Below are 21380 nucleotides of genomic sequence, written 5' to 3'. Positions count from 1 at the left end.
CCAGAAACTGCTGTTGGCTGTGGTACTGGTATTAATACGCAGTGTTGGGAAGCTTCTGCAGTAGGACATGGATCTCTGCTACCGCAACCCGCTGGGGGAGTGGTTGTCCCTATAAGCAAACACTTCACTCATCAATAGGGGTTCTCACTTGGTCAGTTACAGCTAAGTTCTTCAGAGGAGGGAGCAAATCTATTTAACCATGTCTATCCAGATACAGGACAAGAGCTGTTAGGGCATTTTTCTTGAAAGAGGTGTAGAGTGAAGAGACAGGTAGATTAAACACATATAGCCCTTAAAAAAAAAAAAGAGAGAGAGAGAGACTTTTTGCTGTAAGGACCCTTGACAAAGACTCATCCTACTTTGTAGCTAAAATTACTAACTTCACTTTCAGACTGTGTTATCAGATACAAGCTAGTCACATACTTAATAATCTGGCCACAAGTTGAGGATTGCAAAAAGAAAAGCAGTTTTATTTAGTTTTCAAGAGGTGCCACTAAACATGGAAAACAAGTTGGGTTTTCATGTTTTGCAATGCACATGCTCATAAAAGATTAAGTTTAAATTACATGCAAGAGACTAAATTTCTTCACACTTTACAAAACAGGTCTGAAGCAAATAAAATGATTGTACATGACATTTACATTAGAAAGAGTATGCTAACAGTTGTAGCTTCCATAAGCACGTCCACATTCATCCCCTTAGCCAAAAGCTGCCCCACAATTAGGGCATCTTCGCTGTCTCAGTGCAAGACAGAACAGAATCCCAATTGGAAAGAATACAATGGCACACAAAACACCGAGACAGGTGAAGGTGTCCTCCAACACGCCAACCCTGCAAAAATGGAAAACAGACTGAGTCAAGGGCATCCACATTTGACCCAAAGTTACCACATTGATCTTGCAGTAGCTAAAATGACACCACCTTAGATTTTAGAAAGCATGATGGTCAAAGCATTTTCCTTTTAAAAGGCTCTTATTTTCATGGCTTGCAGCAGAAGGCTTTGAATTAATTACACTGTTTAAAAAACAAAACAAAAAAAAAACAAACACGAGTTTGCAGATGCTCAGAGCAAGGAATGTAAATAAGAAACCTAAAGGTATAGTTCAGACTAACTATTTTCCCATCACTGTGGTCCTGGGCTGGTACTTAGAACAGAGCATAGCCATCACGAAGCTGAGCAGATGCATTTAACTACAACCATTGGGTAATTCCAGTACAATGAAAACAATATACAGGTCTAGCACCATATACACAGTGGGAGCTAGCTTAAGTCACATGCATTCTCAAAGTCAGAAAGGTTTAACATGAAAGCCTGTGCTACTGCAGCCTTCTGATGTACAGCTGTTACAAGCTGTCCTTGAAGGACCTGAAACTCAGTGCTCTTTTCCTGTATTCTTGCATCCCTCTCCAAGTCATTACACAGAAACAGAATTAAACATTCAGGACAGAAGTTATAAGCAAGTATCAAACATTATGCCTTGATAGCACTTCTTGGGGTCAAGTTTTTTCTTATAGGTAAGGATACACTTTTCTAGAACTAAACCTTACTGTCGCTAAATATTCGTCTCAGTAAAGTGAGAACAGTTCTGCTTTTAAAATAATCTACCGAATCTTCTGGAATGACACAGTGCCAAAGATTTAACTGAACAATGGTATACTGATTACTGCAAGTCAACCAAACAACTCCACTTCTCAGCTGTTTCGGTCTTTCACAACAGGCAGCAGTCACACTTGGGTCATATGCTCCGTCTACCTTGTTTCTACAGTATCCTGATGTGAATGCTCTCAGTTCGTTCAACCTCAAGTCCCCCCCCACAGGATAAATGTGGGCAAGAGCTCTTTCAGAAAAAAGAATAAATAAAATCCTAGTTTCTCTGAATGTTTTGATCTGATGATTAGGTGCCTTTTCTCAGCTTTTTCCTAAGGGAAAGATCTGAATGGGCAGAGAATTGTGTAACATTGGTTAAGGGCTTCTGATGAAACATCTAGCTCATGTTTTAACTAAGCAAGTTAAAACTAGGTAATTGTGTTTCTGTAGTGTAAATCAGTGTTTCATCCGCTAGGCTTGTCATTAAGGAAAGCTAACAGTTTTCTGTTTGGCTTCCACAAAGGTCCACTGGTGGCGAGTGAGCTCAAATAACAGTTGGAAGTGAATTAAAAAACAGAAGACAATATTTAGTTGTTTGTGCCCAGAAATTCCTAGGCTCCTGTGATTCAGTTCTAGTGCAAATAGTATTATTATACTGCATAGAAGAATGATCAGTATTTTACAGAGAGCACAAAGTTAATATTTCCAAGTAATCAGCTGACAAAAGAGGATGTTTTCACAATATCTGGCTTTTTGGTTCTGTGAAAAGAATCAAGACTTGCTATTTAAGCCATGTGATCTTCTAACTGCCTATCTGGCAGTAAGTCAAGTGACAGAAGAAAAACATTTAAAGCAAAAGTAACGCTACAGTTGCCTCATTTGCAATAGCAAAGGTTATATAAGCAAGCAGTCTTAATATAAATGATTTACATTTCTTTAGCACAAAGGCACAAAAAGGCCTTTCTGCTATGGAAGCACAGATGAGGAAAGCAAATGATAGCAATGGTTCAGGCAGATTTAAGTGGTTTAAGTGGTGAATTTTGGCCCGGTCATAACTTTAGTAGTTTTTAATTACCAGCATAACTTATGTCTGATATACCATGAGTCACCATGAGCCTCCAATATAGAGGCACTCCAAAATGAGTCCTTCTGTTGTAGATGCCATTCAGTGACTTCAGGCTTCCTATCCTAGTCAAAAGCGATTCAAATCTAGTTATCAACTCAATGGAAAGTAAGACCCTAGGGAAACTTTCTGGATATATAGCAGGCTTCCTTATACCTGTTTAGCACTGAAGCCATTTAGTAGTCCAGCTGTTCCCTAAAAACATGACTTGAATTTCTTGTCCTACTGAATCAAGATTGCCAGAAACGGAAGTCCCAAACAGCGTACAAGAGTTCCTCACAAAAGCTTTTTTTCCCTCTCCTATTTGGCACAATTACAGAGGTCAGTCTAGTAATTGTATGAGAATGTTTTGGAACCATCTCACCCAAAGCACTACCACAGCTGATGTGTGTCAGCAGCCTGCTGACTGGAGCATCCATTGCTTCCCGAGACCCCTTGGTTCAACAGTGAAGTGCTTTTCCTGGCTTTTTATACAAGTCCTAGAGTTTGGAAAAGAAAAGGATAAACCTGTTTGATAACAGCTTATTAAACCAAGAGCTGCTTTTCGTTAAACCAGCCTACTGCATTGAGCTTCAGAATGTCTTGTTGCAGGCAGTACAGAGAATCTTGCCACGTTCAGGTACAGGAGAGTGACAGTAAAGCTGTTCATCTGATGAAATCCAACCCAATTAAAAGCCACAGAAGTAGTCAAGAACACTTGACCTAATTTATGATTAAAGCTGACAAGAACACGGTTTAATTTTAGCAGAAGCCATAGACTCTTGTTGACCATGACACAAAGTATAGAACAGCTAGCACTTCACAGAATTGCTCAGGTTGGACAAGACAGGAGATCACCTAGTCCAACCTCTTACTGAAAGCAGAGCAACACTGAATTCAGACCAGGTTGCTTAGGGCTTTTTTCAGTCAAATCTTATAAAGCTGCAAGGATGAGAATTCCAGAGCCTCTTTGGGCAACCTGTCCCAATGTTTAATTATCCTCATAGTGCAAAATACTATCTTTATATCCAGTTGGAAGCTTTCCTGTTTCAGTTTATGACCACTATCTCTCATTTTCCTGCCATATACACCTCAGTAAAGAGCCTAGCTCCATCTTCTCAGTTATGTGCTCCCAGGTACCAGAAGGCTGCTGTTAACACCCCCCAGACCTTCTCCTGCTGTGGAGTTCTCCCTCACAGACACACACACACACACACACACACCCCTTCCTTGCGGGGCTGGGGGGTAACACACATTTGCTCTAATGATTACAAATTGTTGGCTCCTGTCTCAGAGACCTGCCGCAGACTGTTCAGAGTTGCGCTGAGAAAGGACCGCTCTTTCTTTTAGATGGAAGTATGAAAGTATGGCATAGAAAACAAGTGTCACTTGGCAGTTTTGAGGGTTTCTATTAGAGCTTTTAGCCTCAGAGTGCTCCCAGACTAGATAGATTACCATGGTGTATTGAACAAAACTGGCAACTGCTACAGGCAAAGACAGTCAGACAAACAGCCAGGATGCAAATTTCGAGGTACAAGATGCATAAGGATTCTGCCTCTTCTAATGCATTCAGGTGATCCTGAGCCAACCTAAAAGCAAAAAATCCTGTAAAGAGTCCATGCGGCCAGCCAAAAGGTTTGTTTCAGTCTGTTACTTCAAGTTACTACGCACATTGGCAATATCTGGTTCCTGCAGCTGCCAACATGTTCTCTCCTATGGGTCACAGATCCCTCTTAAGAGGGCACAAAACAATATGATTAACATGCAGAGGCCGAGGTGCACTAGTCATTTAGGGCTTACCGCTTTAGCAGGATAAGAGAGAGACTTAAAAATTCTGGCTGTAGATTTACAATGAAATAGTACTTTCAGTATCAACACTTCACTATGGAAGGTGCCAATTAGGTAGGTACGTGAAGGACTATACTAGCTATTCACACTTAGACTTCCTAAGTCACCAGAACATATCAGAGATGCAGCACCACTGTCAGAAGCTGTTTAACAAGTTTACTTCTGGTAGCTAGAAAAATCCAAAGGCCAAACATGCATCACTTAAGATAACCTTCAGTGTTTCCCATTTCTATTTCCAGAACCAATGTCCCCTTAGAGCTGTATTAGGACCTGCTATTGACGTAGCTCAGCTCCAGCTCTGTTCCTATTGAATGGCCACCTCACATAACAAACATTGTTTCAGCACAGCATGTCATATGACAAAGGACCCATATGACAGCAGAAAATTTTCTGGATGGAATTTTAATTTCAGAACCTGGCTTCTTTCTGAAGTGCTGTATCTGAATATCCTCCAACATGAAGACAGATAGAAAAGTCCGCATATTCAGACTTAAGAAATTTGAGCGGCTACACTAGTCATAATTCGGAGTTCAGCAAAACACTTGAATAAGATGCATCCTCTTAGATTCCCTGGTGCAGTAAAAGCCAACACAAACAGAGCTAGAGTGACCTTGAAATACATGCTTCAGCAGGCAAGGTGCCAGTGCCAACGAGTTGTTGTTTCCCTACAGGGCAGTCACAGACAACCTATTGTACAAGTGAATAGAATGAAGGAAGGTGCAGAATCCAGACCATTCCCCTGTTGCAATTGCCTAAAATATTACATGTTGATTAAACCTAAGAGCCACTCCCCTTTCTCTGAAACATCACTGGAAGCTAAAGGCTTTTCAAAGTGTTCTTGATATTCCATTTATGCAGCTTAATGTTAAGTTTAAGCTTTCAACATCAGTCCCCTCCCTTTGATAAACTTACTTTACTTCTGTTTACAGAGTTCTTGCAGTAGCTGCTGACTTAACATTTGGTGTAAAGGTATTGTCAGACTACAGCTGATCCCAGCAGTAGTTTTCTGCTTCCATACCCCCCAGTAAGGCTGCATTAAGGAAACAAGTTAAAAGAGGCAGAATAATGCTCAAGTCACCACACGGATTCTTGTCTCAAAACAAGAGTGTCCTGAGCCCATTTTGTTGTAGTCCGTGCTGCCTGTTGTGGCTACTCCTGCCAACCCAGCATAGTGTCACCCCTCTGCTCCCTGCAAGTTAGGCATGCACACTACCAGAGTTACATCTTCCTATCAATGTAAAAGCACTTTAATCTCACATTGCTATTGCAAACTGTTCTTAAACACTGACATCAGTGCGTCCAGGGACATTCTAACTCAAAGCAATGATAGATCAGCTCTGCAAAACAAATGTTCAGCTATTATGACAAACTCTCTGGGATTTAAGATCCTTCCACTTTTCCAGTGGCATGCTTTTGTAGAACTACTCTCACCAGGGTAGGTACCACCTTTTTTTCCAAGGCTCTAAAGCACTTCATGAAAGCCTCCTCAGCCATGGGAAGTTTCACATATCTTTCCAGTCCCTTTTAGCTTCTATCCCCACAACTCTATCACCAATCACAAATCCATCTGCTTAAAATACAACTTAAGAGTGTCAGTGATACTGCCCAAATCCATAAAATCATCTTTCTCCAGGAAGGAATCTCCATACTCAGCACACTGATATAGTCAACACATGTGGAAAAGGACAATAATTCTGGCTTGCCACCCACAGATACTAGAAGTATTAGTAATAACATTCACTGGGTACATCGAACAGTACAAAGTACTTTGTACCAATCTGATTCTCCAACTGAAGCAGAAGGGATGCGTCACAAATCAAGCACAAGGCGACAGTGGGCCCTTTTTCTTTGCAAATCTTCTTCAAAAAGACATGACAGTCTGCACTGAGTGCTGATATACAGGGAGGCTGGCCCACCAGGAAACAAGCAGACAGCCATACCCAGGAAGTTGCTCCAGCTGATCTGCCGGGGTTCTGTATTTGATTCAAACAACTTTACTGATTCTTGCCACAATGAGTTGCTGACTTCGAGAATGTATGGACTTGAAGCACAGAATTACACTTTTACCTCTAGTATTTCTTCTGTAAGTTTTAACACTGACCCTAAACACACTCATCATCAGCAAGAGCAAATTTCAGGCTTCTTGGAAATAGGACAGACTACTGCTTGTCTTCATGATGCAGTTTGCTAGATCTCTCTTGCAGGTCAGATTCAGCCACCCTCACATCTGTCCAGCAGATACCTCTGCAAGTGTTTCTTGTGGGGCTGATGAACAGAGTCTTGTGTGCCATCAAGTCTTTCACTTCTGCTGGCTTGATGACAAGTATTTCCATTGGGTTTACGAGGGCTGGAGACACTTCATGTCTCCCTCACCTGGCATGCAAAGCACTTCTACCTCTACAGTGAAAGCGCTGACAAACTACACTACAGCTACACACTATGCCCACAGACAAGGAGGAGCCAGGCCATTTCTGCTGTTAAGCAGAAATTCACCTTCAGCTTGGCACATCAGCACTTGCCCTGCATCTCCCCTGCATCACCTCAGCAAACAGCACTCGGGGAAGTTAAAGGCACTAGAGTTGCTCAGCTTGTTTAATATTTTCTCTTTAGTCTATGTCTAGTGTTCTCCAGCAAAGTACCCTAGCCCAGGACCCCCATCAGGCAATGAGAGTGGTGCCTGCTTCCCTTCCCCTTCCACCACAGACCATCCCCCACAATACTGAAATACAAGATGGAGAAAACATTCACAGAGGTGACAGCACTGCAGGAAAAGAGACAGGGAAGGGGTTATTTAAAAAAAAAAAATTATGAACAGAACAGCAGTCGACATTGCCACTATTGCAAAAGAGGCAAATATCATATAAGGGTATATCTGGACTACAGCCTGCAACTTATGTAAAGTAAACCTTTTATATATACCCTGGATTATTAATGTTTCCTCTGGACCACTGTATCCAGAGTAGATCTCATCTCAGGAAAGATGTAGATCAACGGAAGGGAGTCAAAAGGAAAGAAAAATAGTAGAGAAAATGCAGTCTGCAACAATTTGCCTTTTCTACTCAGCCTTCAAGTCCTAATCCCAAACCAATTGCTACACCATTAACCTACCAGGAAACCTCAAAAGCAGCTCCCTAAGTAGAGTTCAGAGCATACTACCCCAAAGCAGAAATGCTTTTATTAGACTGACTTTTCAGAGTGGGAGAGCTTCCTAGGAACACTTGTTTCCAGATATTTTCCCTAGCTGTCCTACTTGAGCACATTATTGTGTGTAAGTGGGGGTTCTGCAGTATGCCTTAAGGCTAACAGGAAAGCTTTAACACAGTAACTACTTTGCTTTACAACCTCTTTGTCTGGGACATATGTGGACATTAAAACTGTAAATTACATTGTAATTGGCTCTCAAAAATAGACTAATTAAAGAATTGAACAGTAAACAAGGCTCTCAGGCCTTCGACTTCATTCACTAGGGAAAAGATGTGCTACTAGACGTGCCACCTTCTGGTAAGAACCTAATAGGGCTGAAATGCGGAGAGATACAAAACTGTTTGGACGCAGCCAAGCTGGTTACAGAGACAGTGATAGACAAGATGTTAGAATTAAAACAAAAATGGCAAGCCTGGATGTAGAAGTTGAATTTGCTGACTTGTATTTGTGGAAATGCACAAAATGCTTAGCACTCTCAGGCCAAATAAAAATCAGTGGTAACAGCTCAGGAACTCCAGATGAGGCCACTGCTTCCTCCTCACCCCCCTCCACAGGTTATCCAGGTAACATATTACATGCACAGAGTGGATAAGACACAATCTAGATGTTTCTAAGTAATTAAAGATTTGGGCTGTTTTCAGTACTAGGGATACATCCAAGAAAAGCAGAGTCCCTTTCCCATGGATTTCAATTACACCCAAAAGACCTTACTTCAGTAAATGCATACTATCTATCCAAGTATGCAGTGCACAACATGTTAAGGTTCTTGTATTTCCTGCCTTGTTTTGCTATTACACTAATACCATCTTCTTCATTCACACACAGTGAGCATTTCCTTCCTGTAGGCATAAAACCCTTGCTTTGTTAGTGTTTTTAAGTCTTCTCCTTGTCTTTTATTAATTTCATATTTGGTCCCTGTCCTCAAATCCACCTTTGTGACCCTCAGTAAACCAGTGTGTGTAGTTAAGAGAATAAGCAGCCTAACTTTGATCTGGCCTTATGGAATAGACACACTAATTAAACATTAAAGAGGGATCAATTGGGGTACTTCTGGTCAGCCCCGAGTAGCTACAAACCCAAGCATAGATGACTGCTGCCTAACCCGCTACAATCAACCCTCTTAATCAGCTTGCAAGGGGCAAGTCTACTAGTAAGCATATGTCCCTGGCACTTTAAATAGAATTTACTTCAAAGTCCCTTCCCTCCTAAACAGGGTTATTGGAAAGCATTCCTTATGCCAAGCTCAACATTTCACCAATTCAAAAAATCACCATCCATATTCAACATCAAAACCGGGGAGAAGGACCATCGAGGGACAAAGCGAGCACAGGACGCGTTCCAAGGCCAGTGACAGAGGAGCACCGGAGACAGCAAACCAACTAGCAGGCCAAGGCAGTTACACGTGACACTCATTTGGGAAGCGTAACTGAACCATAACTATGTGACCTCCATGATAACATACCTATTATTTCAGGGTCAGTTCCCATAACAGATCTATAGCAGTGGGCTTACTACAGCATTAACTACGCAAGCACTTTTTGGCTTCTGTTGATTTATGTCACCACCTAATTTTAGATGGAACACTTCCCCAATCACTCCCTGTTTAGCCAATTACTAAACTTAGAAGAAGAAAAATCCCTACTTTTTTTTATAAATGAGAATATGAATATTTTAGCTTTTGTATCCTACCTGAGCTGTGGAGTAATTAGAGACTCCATATTCAAACTGTAGATTCATTAATGTAACCAAACATAAATTTTGTTCTACGGTATAAACCACATAAAAGCTGATTATAACTGCACCACTCCCAATCTAAAAATAAAGAGGAAAGGTTTATTTATACTGCAAGCAGTGTCTTGGATTTAAGCTATACTGCAGTTGCCAACTCTGTAAAGTAAGGTCAATTATTCCCATTGACAAGCATTTAAAATCAAATTACTTTCCAGATAAACCTTTTCTTGAAAATAAGTCTTAAACCATTAACATCTTAAGTCAAACACTCAGTATCAAAGGGCCAACAGTCAGATTTAAAAACACAACATCAGAACAATTTAACATGAGCATTTTTTTAGACTTAACACCACCTTTTTATTTTTGTTGTTTTGTATGCGTGTTGCTTATCAGTATTTTTCATCTCTTACAAATAAAGGCCAAGGGGTCATCCCAGGTAACCAGAGACAGTATTTTGGTTGTAGGACAAGCTCTGCAAAACCTGAAAAGAAAACTATACTCCACTTGAAAGGTGTCTCCAGCTGTCTTCTACAAAGATACTCCCTCACTGATCAAGCAAGACTAGTGGAATTTTTCAGAACAGTATCCCATCTCGGTGCCACTGACGTTAGCTGAGCTTTTAACTTCAGATTTAAACAGAGTCAGACCAGTGACGAGCAAGGGCTTTGGAAACCGCCTACTAAATCTTTAATTTTGGACATGAAAACAAACATAATAGCCTCTGTTAGGTTGGTCCTAGCTAATGCAACAACAGCATGGTTGCTAATACAACAACGGCTAGGTTAAGCACATTTACATCTTTAGCTGCAAGTAAAACAGGAAGAGAATTGACAATTACATATGCAACTGAGTAAGCAAGGGATGCTTACAGTTTAAATTTTCACAGAGAGAAGCGCCAGCTCCCCTAGCCTCAGCTTGAAAGCATGTTGAATGGTTGTTGATCCATATTTACAGAAAGGGGCCTGCATCTATACATAGCCATCGGCCTGCTCTCCTCAACACAGGCTGCACATACATGTAAACACTATTATCCTTAAAAGTCACTTTCAAGCAACAGGCACCAGAATATTTGCAGACTTACCTGAACTTCCTTAACCTTTAGGCCCTATTTCCTATAGAGAGGGCAAGCTGCAGAGCCAGAGAAATTCTGGCGATGGGAGCAGCCTGTACGTAACCGCCACGTTTCCTGGAACGCCGGCCTTCTCTAATGAAGTGAAGCAGCACCACTGCTTTAATTCCAATTCTGAGAACACACTAATTGCAGAGACGAGCTCTATAGCTTCACACCAATGACCTCAGCCTCACAAGCGAGGCTGAGCGTGCCAATTAGAGTAATTTGTGCACCGTGGATACCTATCCACGTACTGGCTTGAGACCTGGTGTTGTTCCCCCTCACCACCAGTGTGTGTACACACACCTCTGGTTACCACTGTCACCCAACAGACAAGACCGGTTTCCTCCTCTCTCCCAAAACTCCTTATTGCTACAAGGAAATCCTAACTATCAGATTACAGACACCAAGACAAATGGTATACTCATAAAAGAATGCTCTCAGCTCAGGCCCACTTACAGCCTGGGAGTTTGGGACTACGTTATCATTTTTATAGGGACCAATTAGGGAATACATTCCTGCTATATCTTGTTAACTGCATGAAGTGTTCAGATTATTGCCCTCAAATCAGTTCAGACCAGTAAGACTAAAATTCTCACGGAAACTGCACTAGCGATGCTGTTCTCACTTGAGACCCTATTAAAAGGCTTACCACCTCCCCTCTTCTGGGCTTAGGTAACAGACCTTCCTCTAAGCAGCTGTGTGCCTCTGCTGTAAGACTGGCAGAAAAAAAAAAGGTTGCAAGTATCCTAGTCAGTAACTCCAAATGGCAGACTCATGGCATCTGCTCAAGTCTGCAAAGAAGAAAGACTTGATACAGCAATCACATGCTTAAGTCATTACTGAATTTCATGCCCTAACTGCTCCAGCCACCAAATTACAGCAGAGCAGGGATGAACGCCCCAATCTGTCTGCACAGCATACATTTACAAAAGCTGTATGCTATAGTATAAGGGAGTTTTTTTGATTCCCATCACAGGCTGATCTTGTTTTCATGACTAAGATCAGTGCCAGGAGCTGCTGCGCTATTATGGCTATTCTTCAGCATAGCACTCTTGAAATGGTAATTCAAAGGTGGCTTTACTCACGAGATTCACAAGGATCTCTGTAGCACGTCAGCCTGCTCTTAGAAACAGAAAATCCACAGGTTTCCCTCAGGATATTAGATGTTCTCTAAATAGCTACATCTTTTTTGACTCCTTGCATTTTCAACCAATATATATTATGAAAATATATTAAGAATATTTACATAAAATTTAACTATATTTGTTGTTAATAACTGTAGAAAACCCACATCCTGAATGAGCTTCTATCAATTTCCACACACCGTGTTTGTGGTTGAAGTAATTGAAGCGAAACCAAAAAATTCAAATTTTGAAGGAGTTCATCTAATTGCAGTTTTCCCAGAGACCATTCTCTCAGAAGAGATGCACTTAATTGAAGAAAAATCAATTTAAATCAAAACCTGAGATCTTACTACTTTGTCAAGTCAACAAAACAAAACAAAAACACACCTAGGGCAGGGAGAAGGCTCTAAGAGATTTGGGAATAAACACAGTTTTAATGCCACTTGCTTCATCCTCCAGTCCTGGAAGGGGGTTCAGTATTATGATAATTGGAGATCCACTGCAATAATTCTCAAGAGAAAGCCATCATAACGCAGTGGCTTATGTCCTTTCTCTCACCCTTTCTGCCGAACAACTGAATACTTGCTAAACAGGAGAATAAAAACTGAACAGAGCCCATCGCAGGCTTTGCCCCAGATTTTGAAAGAACCAGCTTTTGCAAACTTCAGATCAAGAGAATGTTTTTATAAAAGAAGAAAGATCCCGTGAAAAAATTAAGTAATAGGAAAACAAATACTCCTTTGCGGTTTGTTCCACCCAAACGAAGCAAGACAGAAAAAGAAAATGAAAGTGACCACATGAGCAGTAGCCATACTGCATTCTCCAAGCTAGAAAGGTAATTACATGGCTGGATCTCTACAGGTAGTGTCTGTAATGACTCAAGCTGTTCTTTGCAAACACAAAATAGTTTAAAAGCATAACTTGGCCAATCATCAGATGTCAACTACAAGCAATAAAATTAACTGACAACATTCTGCATCTCAGTTTGATTCTCTATACATCAGGATTGGGTGGGGAGAGGCGTTCACACTAAGTCTGAGAGAACAGGACTGCAACTACCACAGGCATTATAACAATACAAAGGAAGAACAAACACACAGCAAGGACCAGAGTGTGTAATTGGAAAGCAGTGCTGACCAGTGACGAGTGAGGGTGATCTGACTAAGGAATAACTTAAGCTAGAGGTATGGCACACAAGACAGGAGACTCATCCCTCAGGTGCAGCAATGTTTCACAGATGAAGAAAAAAAACTTAATACATAGTGACCAGGTGCATGCAGTGCTGATACTACCCTACTTCTATAGGGGCTACTTTTAGAGATATATTACGAACTTTTTACAACTTTGTACCATAATTTTTGCCTAAAGATCCACTTTGCTGTAGCTAGCCTATCAACCCCAAGATCATTCATGACTGTGCAGCACAAGACTCCTACCCAAATAAGAAACAAATAGCACATATTTCTCCTTCTCAAACACCATATATTTTAAGTTGGAGTGGTTTTGATTTGAATTAGCAACACATACACATGCCATTGCACAGGAGACTGGTTTGTGTTTCTCATGATAGAAATCCTCATGTTGGGCATTAGCCCTCTCTATCACTGATGTTATTCCACAGCCACAAACAAGGCTTTTTCCTCATGGCCTAAAGCAAATGGACTTCTCTAATAATCATGCACAGCATCAAATCAGAAGAGTAACAGAAATGCTGCTTTATTTAATAACCAAATTTTTATGCACTATTAATAGTTTTGTATGTTATTGATGCCCTCACATCTTTCTGTTCAGTGTTGTATCAAGTGCATAGTTGCATATTGCATTCCCCATGTAACAGGTTTCCAGGCCAAGGAAGTAAACTAGAACTATGCTTAAGGTCTTGAGAAGTCAAAGAAGATTATGAGCTCTTTTTCTAAGAGAGGCAGTCAACGTAACCCTTCAGAAAAATGAATGCTGACCCTTATGAAGGGTTACACTGCCGATATAATGCTTCCCATCCAGCCGCCCTGTTCTTTCTAATGATCTCTTAAAGTAGCAGACTATCAACTCCTCCATAAAGTCAAAAGACAAGCAATCTGAGATTTTTCTCTCCTATCATTGACACCAAGAGTCACACTCTGACTCTTCCTCCAAAGAGAGTCAGCAGAACTTGCAATACAACCTGGCATTGTGAAGGCGGCTATGACACACCACTACGAGATACAGTTACTGGCCCTTGGGATTCCCCCCTCAAGAGTATTTCAGAAGTGCCCAGAAGAGTCTTACAGTTTAAGCAGTGCAGCACTATGGCCCAGAGTAACCAACAGGTCATAGTAATCCTCACAGCTTAACTTTTTTCATAGCCAGAGACAAAACCTGAGGATCTAAAAGTGAACGAGGTTTGTGTAGAGGGTGTTTTGTTTTAGAAGAATGGGAGGAGTCCAAGGACCCTACTTCGGATCAACACTAATCTGACAGGAAGCAATGTACACAGCACTGGGTACCTCCAGGAGTGCAAGGCTAATACGGGACTTATTATCGGATAGAAAACACCTTCCACAAGGTTCAGACTTGCTCACTTTCCCAGATAGGGCTGAAAGGATACTAGAGTTAGATATTATACTTGCAAACGATTGTTTCAAAAGGAGTCTCCTAGAGCATCCCAGGATAACTGCCAGAAAAAGAAATAAATCCTAAAAATGTCAGCAAGAGTCCACCAACCTAAGGCTACTGCAGAAGACCATTTCCATATTAAATTTACTTCCAGATTTATGCTTTAGGGCCAGAAGGCCCCCATAAGCATACTGCTTGCCTTTTACTGAGTAATGCAGAGTTTTTCCTGCCTTCTGCTTGAGCAAAAGCACAAGCACTTTATTGTAATCACTCAAGGGGCAGGATCTACCACATCCTCTGAACAGCTCAGGGGCTACGTTCCCTCATTGTTTAAAACATACATCTCCTTCTAGATCAATAGCTCTAGCTGCTACCATTTTTCAGCCTTAACAAGTGGAATTTCAACAGGCACCTGCTTTTATACAGCACAAGAACTTCTTATCATTTGAATCCGCTTTGGAGGGCAGGTACTGACTCTTGAACAAACATCAGTTTTAGCAAAGCCAGAAGGCATCCAAGACATAGCATCTGACACTATGCCAAGCTCCATCACACTCACCACACTGAAATCTGGTATCATTTAAACTATTCTGGCAAGTCTGTTTCCTATGCATGTTTTGAAATGGATAAGCAAGGGCTCAGGTCTGCAGAATATTAAGTGCCTCCTTGCAAGATGCTGCAAGGGTAACTCCCATACATCTTAACAGAAAGGGAATGATACTGCATTTGAGTCATAAAGCTGGACAGATGCACAAGCGTCTGAACTGCACCAGCAGCAATCTGACTGCCCTCACCCATTTGTTAATATCCTGGATGACAAGAATGGAGAAGTGCAAAGGGACTACAGTAGACTTACAGCATTAACGTAGAACAGAGTGACTGCTTCCCTTTTTTACAGCTGTTGATCTCTAAGGGGGAACTTGTTCTTTTGTTGCAATTCCAAAAAGCTGACCACTCTTTTTCTGGTTTTCTCCCCTACATCAGATTAACACTTTGAATCAAATCTATTAACCTCCCATGTCTTCTGCAGTAAAAGACTTTAAAAGTCTTATAATACTGATGTTTTTAACCAACACCAACAATTAACTCACCCAGTTTTGCACAGCATGGATAGTGTTAGGATGGGGGCAGGACACCTTCCACAGGACTGCCAGATAACCAGAAGTGACTATCGCCAAATATCACAGGAAGTTTCATTATGAAGTCATGCTACTCACTACATCTGGTCACAAATGCATCAGAAAGGACTCCTGTCTTCCCCTCCCTCAAGAGCTGAGGCTTTATATTTGTGACTGAACTGCCTTTTCATTGAAAATATCACTTACAGATCTTCCTCCATCGTAAAGTACAGATTCACGTTTATATAGAACCTACAACATTAATTGTAGTAGTGGTCAAGAGCCCATCAGGACAAGCCCATGCTGAATAAATGAAAGCACTCCACTGCTTTATTTTAGTACTTTTTCAATTAATTCAATTGTACTATATACACACATACACAGAAAAACTATTGAAAAAAATCAAGTAACTACTTGCATACTCGCAAACAAAAAAAACCATCCAGATTGAGTTTATTTCTCAACTAGAGAACAATTTTACCTGCAGGCAGGACAGCCTCCAACTACTACTACAGAAGTGGTGGTAGCAGGCTGTTGAATAATGGTGTACGTGCTTGAATAGTTTGGCTGTGCTGACGGTGGAGGAACAGCATATCCTAAAATGAGAAGAAACAACTGAATCACTGCGTGTGAAGCACACAACAACAATAAACCGGTTAACAGTATGGAAACAGAACTGTTTAACGGGGGGAAAAAATAAACAGAAATGTAGTTTTGATGGAGTACTTTACAAATCTGTATCAAAATAGAGTTGGAACATACTATTCAGCACACCTAATTGCAAAGCCACTTCATAAATCCAAGCATCTAGTAAATTTTAACCACCTAAAAAGCACACTGAGCTAATAATTAACTCAGAGTTGGTTTCAATGCCATTAGAACACCAGGAAAAAACAGTTTAAACAAAGGAGGATTACAGATTTCACTTCCAGAGGTTATGTTTCAGGTATGTCCCACTCCAGCATAGAAACTAGTGAAACTGAATGAACCTTCCTCTGATTTCCAGCTTAACTTCCACACATTAAGTTTATAACTAGAGAATCAGGCAGGGGTAGCAGGATGCAAGTGGTAGGGAAGCAAGTTGCACAGCACAGAGGGAAGGCTTTCAGAAAACCCATGAGGCTAACTAGTGAATGTGTCATTTTAACAACTGTATTTAGAATACTGAGAAAGCTTTTGGCTACTGCATTAACATTAAAAAAAAAAAAAAGAAAGAAAAACCCAATAAATGCTTCCTAAAGGGATGGTTAGAGATACGCAGCATAATCATACAGTCAAGGTACACTTTGCCCAGGTATAACCTAGCTCGAGTTTCTCTTCAGTGCAGTTCTCAGACTTTCTTGAATCAAGTTATGTACTGAAAAACGTAATACTTCACGATTTAAAATGAGAAGTCATCAGCAATTTTCGTATTATAGGAGAATGTGCTCCACGTTACTAACAAGGAATTATCTATGGCCTCATGAGTCAACCCAATGCTTGAGGATTGGGGTCTAAATACCCACTGCATTCAGAGCGCTTTTTGCAACTTTTGAACCACTCCCTTAACTCTACAGTCTCTCCTCTCCGGAGAGGCTACTTTTACTTTTTCCTTCGACGGCAACTGGCCCTAATTCAGTTAACAGGAGCGTTGTATCCACTCACCTGCGTTAAACCTCCCCGAGACTACTGAAGTGTCTCAGAAAAGCAAACATTGGCCAGAGAGCACAGTGAAGCGCGTGAAAAGGGCAAGGGTTTTTTTTTTTTTGTTTGGGGTTTTTTTTTTTTTTTTAAGAGCCAAACTGCTAACGCTGCCGCGTCCCTCTGCCGGCGTTTGGCGGCGGAAGAAGGTTCCGAGGGCAAACTCCGTAAAACAGGGCTTCGCGGGGCGCGAGGCACGGGCGCAGCGCCGCCCCCCGGGGCAGCCGGGCCCCGCGCACCTGGGGCTGAGCCCCAAAACCGGGATTACGCGAGCGCGGCGCTTCCGCGGGGGGGGGAAGGTCCCCTCCGCCCCCCCGGCGCGGAGCCGCCGGGCGGCCCAGGCCACGCACCGGACCCGCCGCGGGCGCGAGGCGCCTCCCCCCCCCCCGCCCCGCCGCCCCCGAGGCGGCTCTGGCGGCCCCGCCGGACCCACCTGCGGCCGCCGCGGCGCCCGGGTAGGGGTAGGGCGGGGGCGGCTGGAAGCCGGGCTGCGGGGCAGGGATGGCGCCGTAGTTGCTCTGCCCGTACTCGTAGCCGGCGCCCTGCGCGGCGGGGCTGTAGGCGGGGGGTCTCTCCTGCAGCAGCGGCTTGTTGTCCATGCCGGGGCCGCGGCGCCGCCCGCCCGCCCTCCTGCCGGAGCGGCGAGCGCCGGGAGGCCCGAGAGGAAGCGGCGCCCTCGCCTCAGCGCCCAACTTGGCGGGCGCCGCCCCTCAGCGCCGCTGCGCCGCGCCCCGCCCCGCCCGGGGGCGCCGCAGCTCGGCGGCAGCGGCGGCGGCCCGCGCATCCGGGGGGGGCGGGGGAGGGGGAGGGGCGGCCCCTGGCGAGCGGCCCCCGCCCCGCGCCCCGCAACGCGCTCGCGGCCCCGGCGGCGGCGCTCGCGGCCGGTCACGAGACCGCGCGCCACGTGACGCCGCTGCCAGCCGCGCGGGCGAGGGGCGCGGGCCGCCCCGCCTTAAAGGGGCCGCGCGCCCGGCGGCACCGCTGCTCCCGCTGTTCTCCCTTTTTTCTTTTTTTTTTTTTTGATCTTGTGACTGCAGCTGAGGTTAAAGCCGGGCGGCAGCGGCCACTGCGCCGCCGACCCTCCCTGCGGAGGGGGTGCCTGCTGAACACAGCTTTTTACATCAGTTTTGGGGTTTTTTTAATGGATTTTTATGGATTTTTTAAGGTTGGGTGGATTTTTAGTATGCTCGCTGAGGCCCTTTCTAACATCTCTGTCATTCGCGTACCCCTTGCCTGAAATGGGCAGCTCGGCCACGACGGCATAACCTCTGTGCTGTCCCCGATCCTGCCGAGGCCTTTCCTGCCGCGACCGGGGTCTCCCCAGCAAGAGGCCCGAGCACGGGGAGCCGAGGGGACACTGCCCGTGGTACAACTCCACTAGCGCAGCCAGCCGCTGTCCTTCGTGCGGGGGCCAAGCGGGTGCTGCCTGGGGAAGACAAGGGCCGAGCAGGCGCACGTGTTGCAGAGTTCAGGACGGATTTTGAAAGGATCTTAAATGTCTCTGAACAGGGTTAAAACTCTTCTCTCCACACCTTCGTCCCTTGGGATGTCTGATTCACCACTATTTTATTTTTGAAATAGTCACAGGTTTGTCTTTCAGTACAGGTACCAACATGGCTCCTATCTCCATGGCAACTGCATTCGCCCAAACACTGAAGAATTTACCATTATAACAAACACTCTAGTGCAGTAGGGAAGGTTTCTCCCCATTTTACAGCAAGGAAAACAAAAGCAACAAAATAAGAAAGAGGTTAAACCATTTGCCTCAAAACCAGACATGCCTGGAACAGATGGGGAGGGACCCTAAATGTCCCAGAACCAGAGGCTGTGCCAGGATCACATGGCGGTGAGAGGCTCCTGCCCTCTCCGTCTCCTCCCCGCAGCTTGCAGTGCCTGACTCATCTGGCAGGGGCACCAGGCGCTCTGCAGCTACACTCAGAGACTGCTGCTACGCCCAGAAAAGATTTTGCTTACTGTAACTATATCAGAATACATATTGCTTGAGGGTTTTTTAGAAAAAAATCTTAAAACACAAATGCAACGCAGCACTTCCTCATTAGCGGAAAGATACTTCCCTAAAATTACTGTCAAATGACAAGGAGAAATCCCCCTTTTAAAGAAGTGAAATTTGGGAAAGTGTGGAACAAGCAAAAGAAGGAAGAGAAACCAACTATGTGTATGAACTAAGCACATAAGGACGATGACCACGAAACAGTGAAAAGATTTAAAACATTTTGACTTGCGGCAGGGACAGAGCAAAGTCTTTCATAATAACAAGAGACTTAAACACTCACAGAGTTAATTCCCAAGCACTCTAACCTTGTCCAGGGTCAAGGATCTGCCCCAGTTACCTGGGCAGACCTCCTCTAATTGCGCTTCCTATCCAAACAGCGGCCTTGCCATGGTACACTAGAGGTTGTAGACAACTACAGCTGTGAGCAAAACTGAAGGAAATCTCCCGAGCAGACAAGGCCAGCAGTCGTAACTAAGTGAGACTTTATTCATTGAAAATAACTGTTGCCTCCTCAGTTGAGCTGTAGCCACAAGACTAAAGGACAGAAAGGAAAGGATATTTAGATTTTTTTCTCTCTCTTCTGCAAAGCCTCAGAGCCCTGTTCATGGGAATATCTGGGCACACCCTATACATGCTGCGGACTGAAGGTTTCCCCTGGTGCAGACATGGTGCTGGAGAACTTCACATGTGCATCACACCCTGCTCCACAGCACAGGGCAAGGGAGAGGCGCTCTCTGACCCGCCACTACAAACCTCCCAAGCTACATTCAGCACGGATCTTCAACTCCCTTAGAAAAGGGCCCTTTCCTGAGTCTTAGAGATGCATGGAGATCTGAGGTACTTCAGTGTTTGTGGATCTCCTGCCCGTTTGCTTATTTGGAAGCATGGGAGCTCGTCTATCTTGTCAGGGATTGTGACTGACTGCAGAAAGAAAAAGAAGTTGATGCTGAAGGCCCAGGGAAGGGCACATCAGCCTCTTCCAAGAGCTGGTGTTGCAGGCCGACAGAATAGTGCTTTTGCTCAGATTTGCTGCTGCATCCCGCACACACACGGCTCCCGACCGTCCCTCCACACGCACACACGGCTCCCGACCATCCCTTCACGCACACACTGCTCCCGACCATCCCTCCACACACACACGGCTCCCGACCGTCCCTCCACACGCACACGGCTCCCGACCATTCCTCCACACGCACATGGCTCCCGACCGTCCCTCCACACGCACACACGGCTCCCGACCGTCCCCCCCACACACACACACGGCTCCCGACCATCCCTCCACACGCGCACGGCTCCCGACCGTCCCTCCACACGCACACATGGCTCCCGACCATCCCTCCACACGCACACACGGCTCCCGACCATCCCTCCACACGCGCACGGCTCCCGACCGTCCCCCCCCCCACACACACGGCTCCCGACCATCCCTTCACGCACACACGGCTCCCGACCGTCCCTCCACACACACACGGCTCCCGACCGTCCCTCCACACGCACACGGCTCCCGACCGTCCCTCCACACGCACACACGGCTCCCGACCGTCCCTCCACACGCACACGGCTCCCGACCATTCCTCCACACACACACGGCTCCCGACCGTCCCTCCACACGCACACGGCTCCCGACCGTCCCTCCACACGCACACACGGCTCCCGACCGTCCCTCCACACGCACACGGCTCCCGACCATTCCTCCACACGCACACGGCTCCCGACCGTCCCTCCACACGCACACACGGCTCCCAACCGTCCCCCCCCCACACACACGGCTCCCGACCGTCCCTCCACGCACACACGGCTCATCACCCCGTGCTTTACACCCTGGCCTACAGCCGGGCACGCACAGCCGTGACGCAGAGTCACTGTTAAGCGGCATCTTTGTTTCTCCCGCTGAGCTCGACCGCTGCTGCGCAGTCTCGCAGCGGCGGCTTTTTCCCTCCTTGAACTTGTACCCCTCAGGAAGGCGCGTGTTACGGGATCAGCGGTGAACGCGGCTCCAGCCTCCTGCCCCCCGTCCTCTCCTGTCTCCCCTGCGCTCCCAGGGGAGGGCGCTGACAGGGGCGATGCCCCCGGGCCGCCCGGGCAGACGCGCAGCCCACCCGCGCCGCCGCCCCCCCGCGTCTCCCGCCGGCCGAGCCCGCCCGCTCCCCCGCCCCGGCGCGGCCCGGCGGCCGTGACGCGCCCGCGCCCGCCCAATGGCGGCGGCGCGCGGCGGCGCAGCCAGTGGGAGCGCGCGCGGCCTTCCCCGCCCCGCGCTGCCCTCGC

General features: G+C 45.2%; 1 protein-coding gene across 1 annotated transcript; it reads right to left on the bottom strand.

The window, feature by feature from the left end:
- Positions 1 to 442: 442 nt before the first annotated feature.
- Positions 443 to 17841, bottom strand: BRI3 (brain protein I3). The gene is made up of 3 exons (XM_067306617.1): positions 17535 to 17841; positions 15903 to 16017; positions 443 to 831 (listed from the first exon to the last, which is right to left on the bottom strand). Exons 1-3 carry the CDS (start codon positions 17698 to 17700, stop codon positions 699 to 701), a joined length of 414 nt encoding a protein of 137 aa, XP_067162718.1. The 5' UTR covers positions 17701 to 17841; the 3' UTR covers positions 443 to 698.
- Between the last annotated feature and the right edge of the window lie 3539 nt (positions 17842 to 21380).

This window comes from Apteryx mantelli, chromosome 16 (assembly GCF_036417845.1).
Source record: "Apteryx mantelli isolate bAptMan1 chromosome 16, bAptMan1.hap1, whole genome shotgun sequence".
NCBI classification, from domain to species: Eukaryota; Metazoa; Chordata; class Aves; order Apterygiformes; family Apterygidae; genus Apteryx; species Apteryx mantelli.
This window is presented reverse-complemented; position numbering and strand designations above follow the sequence as displayed.

Excerpts from the sequence above, each read along its gene's own strand:
- BRI3 (XM_067306617.1), bottom strand. The coding sequence starts at position 17,700 with ATGGACAACAAGCCGCTGCTGCAGGAGAGACCCCCCGCCTACAGCCCC. Across the intron at positions 16,018-17,534 it reads GGGCGCCGCGGCGGCCGCAG|GATATGCTGTTCCTCCACCG; the intron begins GTGGGTCCGGCG and ends TTCTCATTTTAG. Across the intron at positions 832-15,902 it reads GGAGGCTGTCCTGCCTGCAG|GGTTGGCGTGTTGGAGGACA; the intron begins GTAAAATTGTTC and ends CCATTTTTGCAG.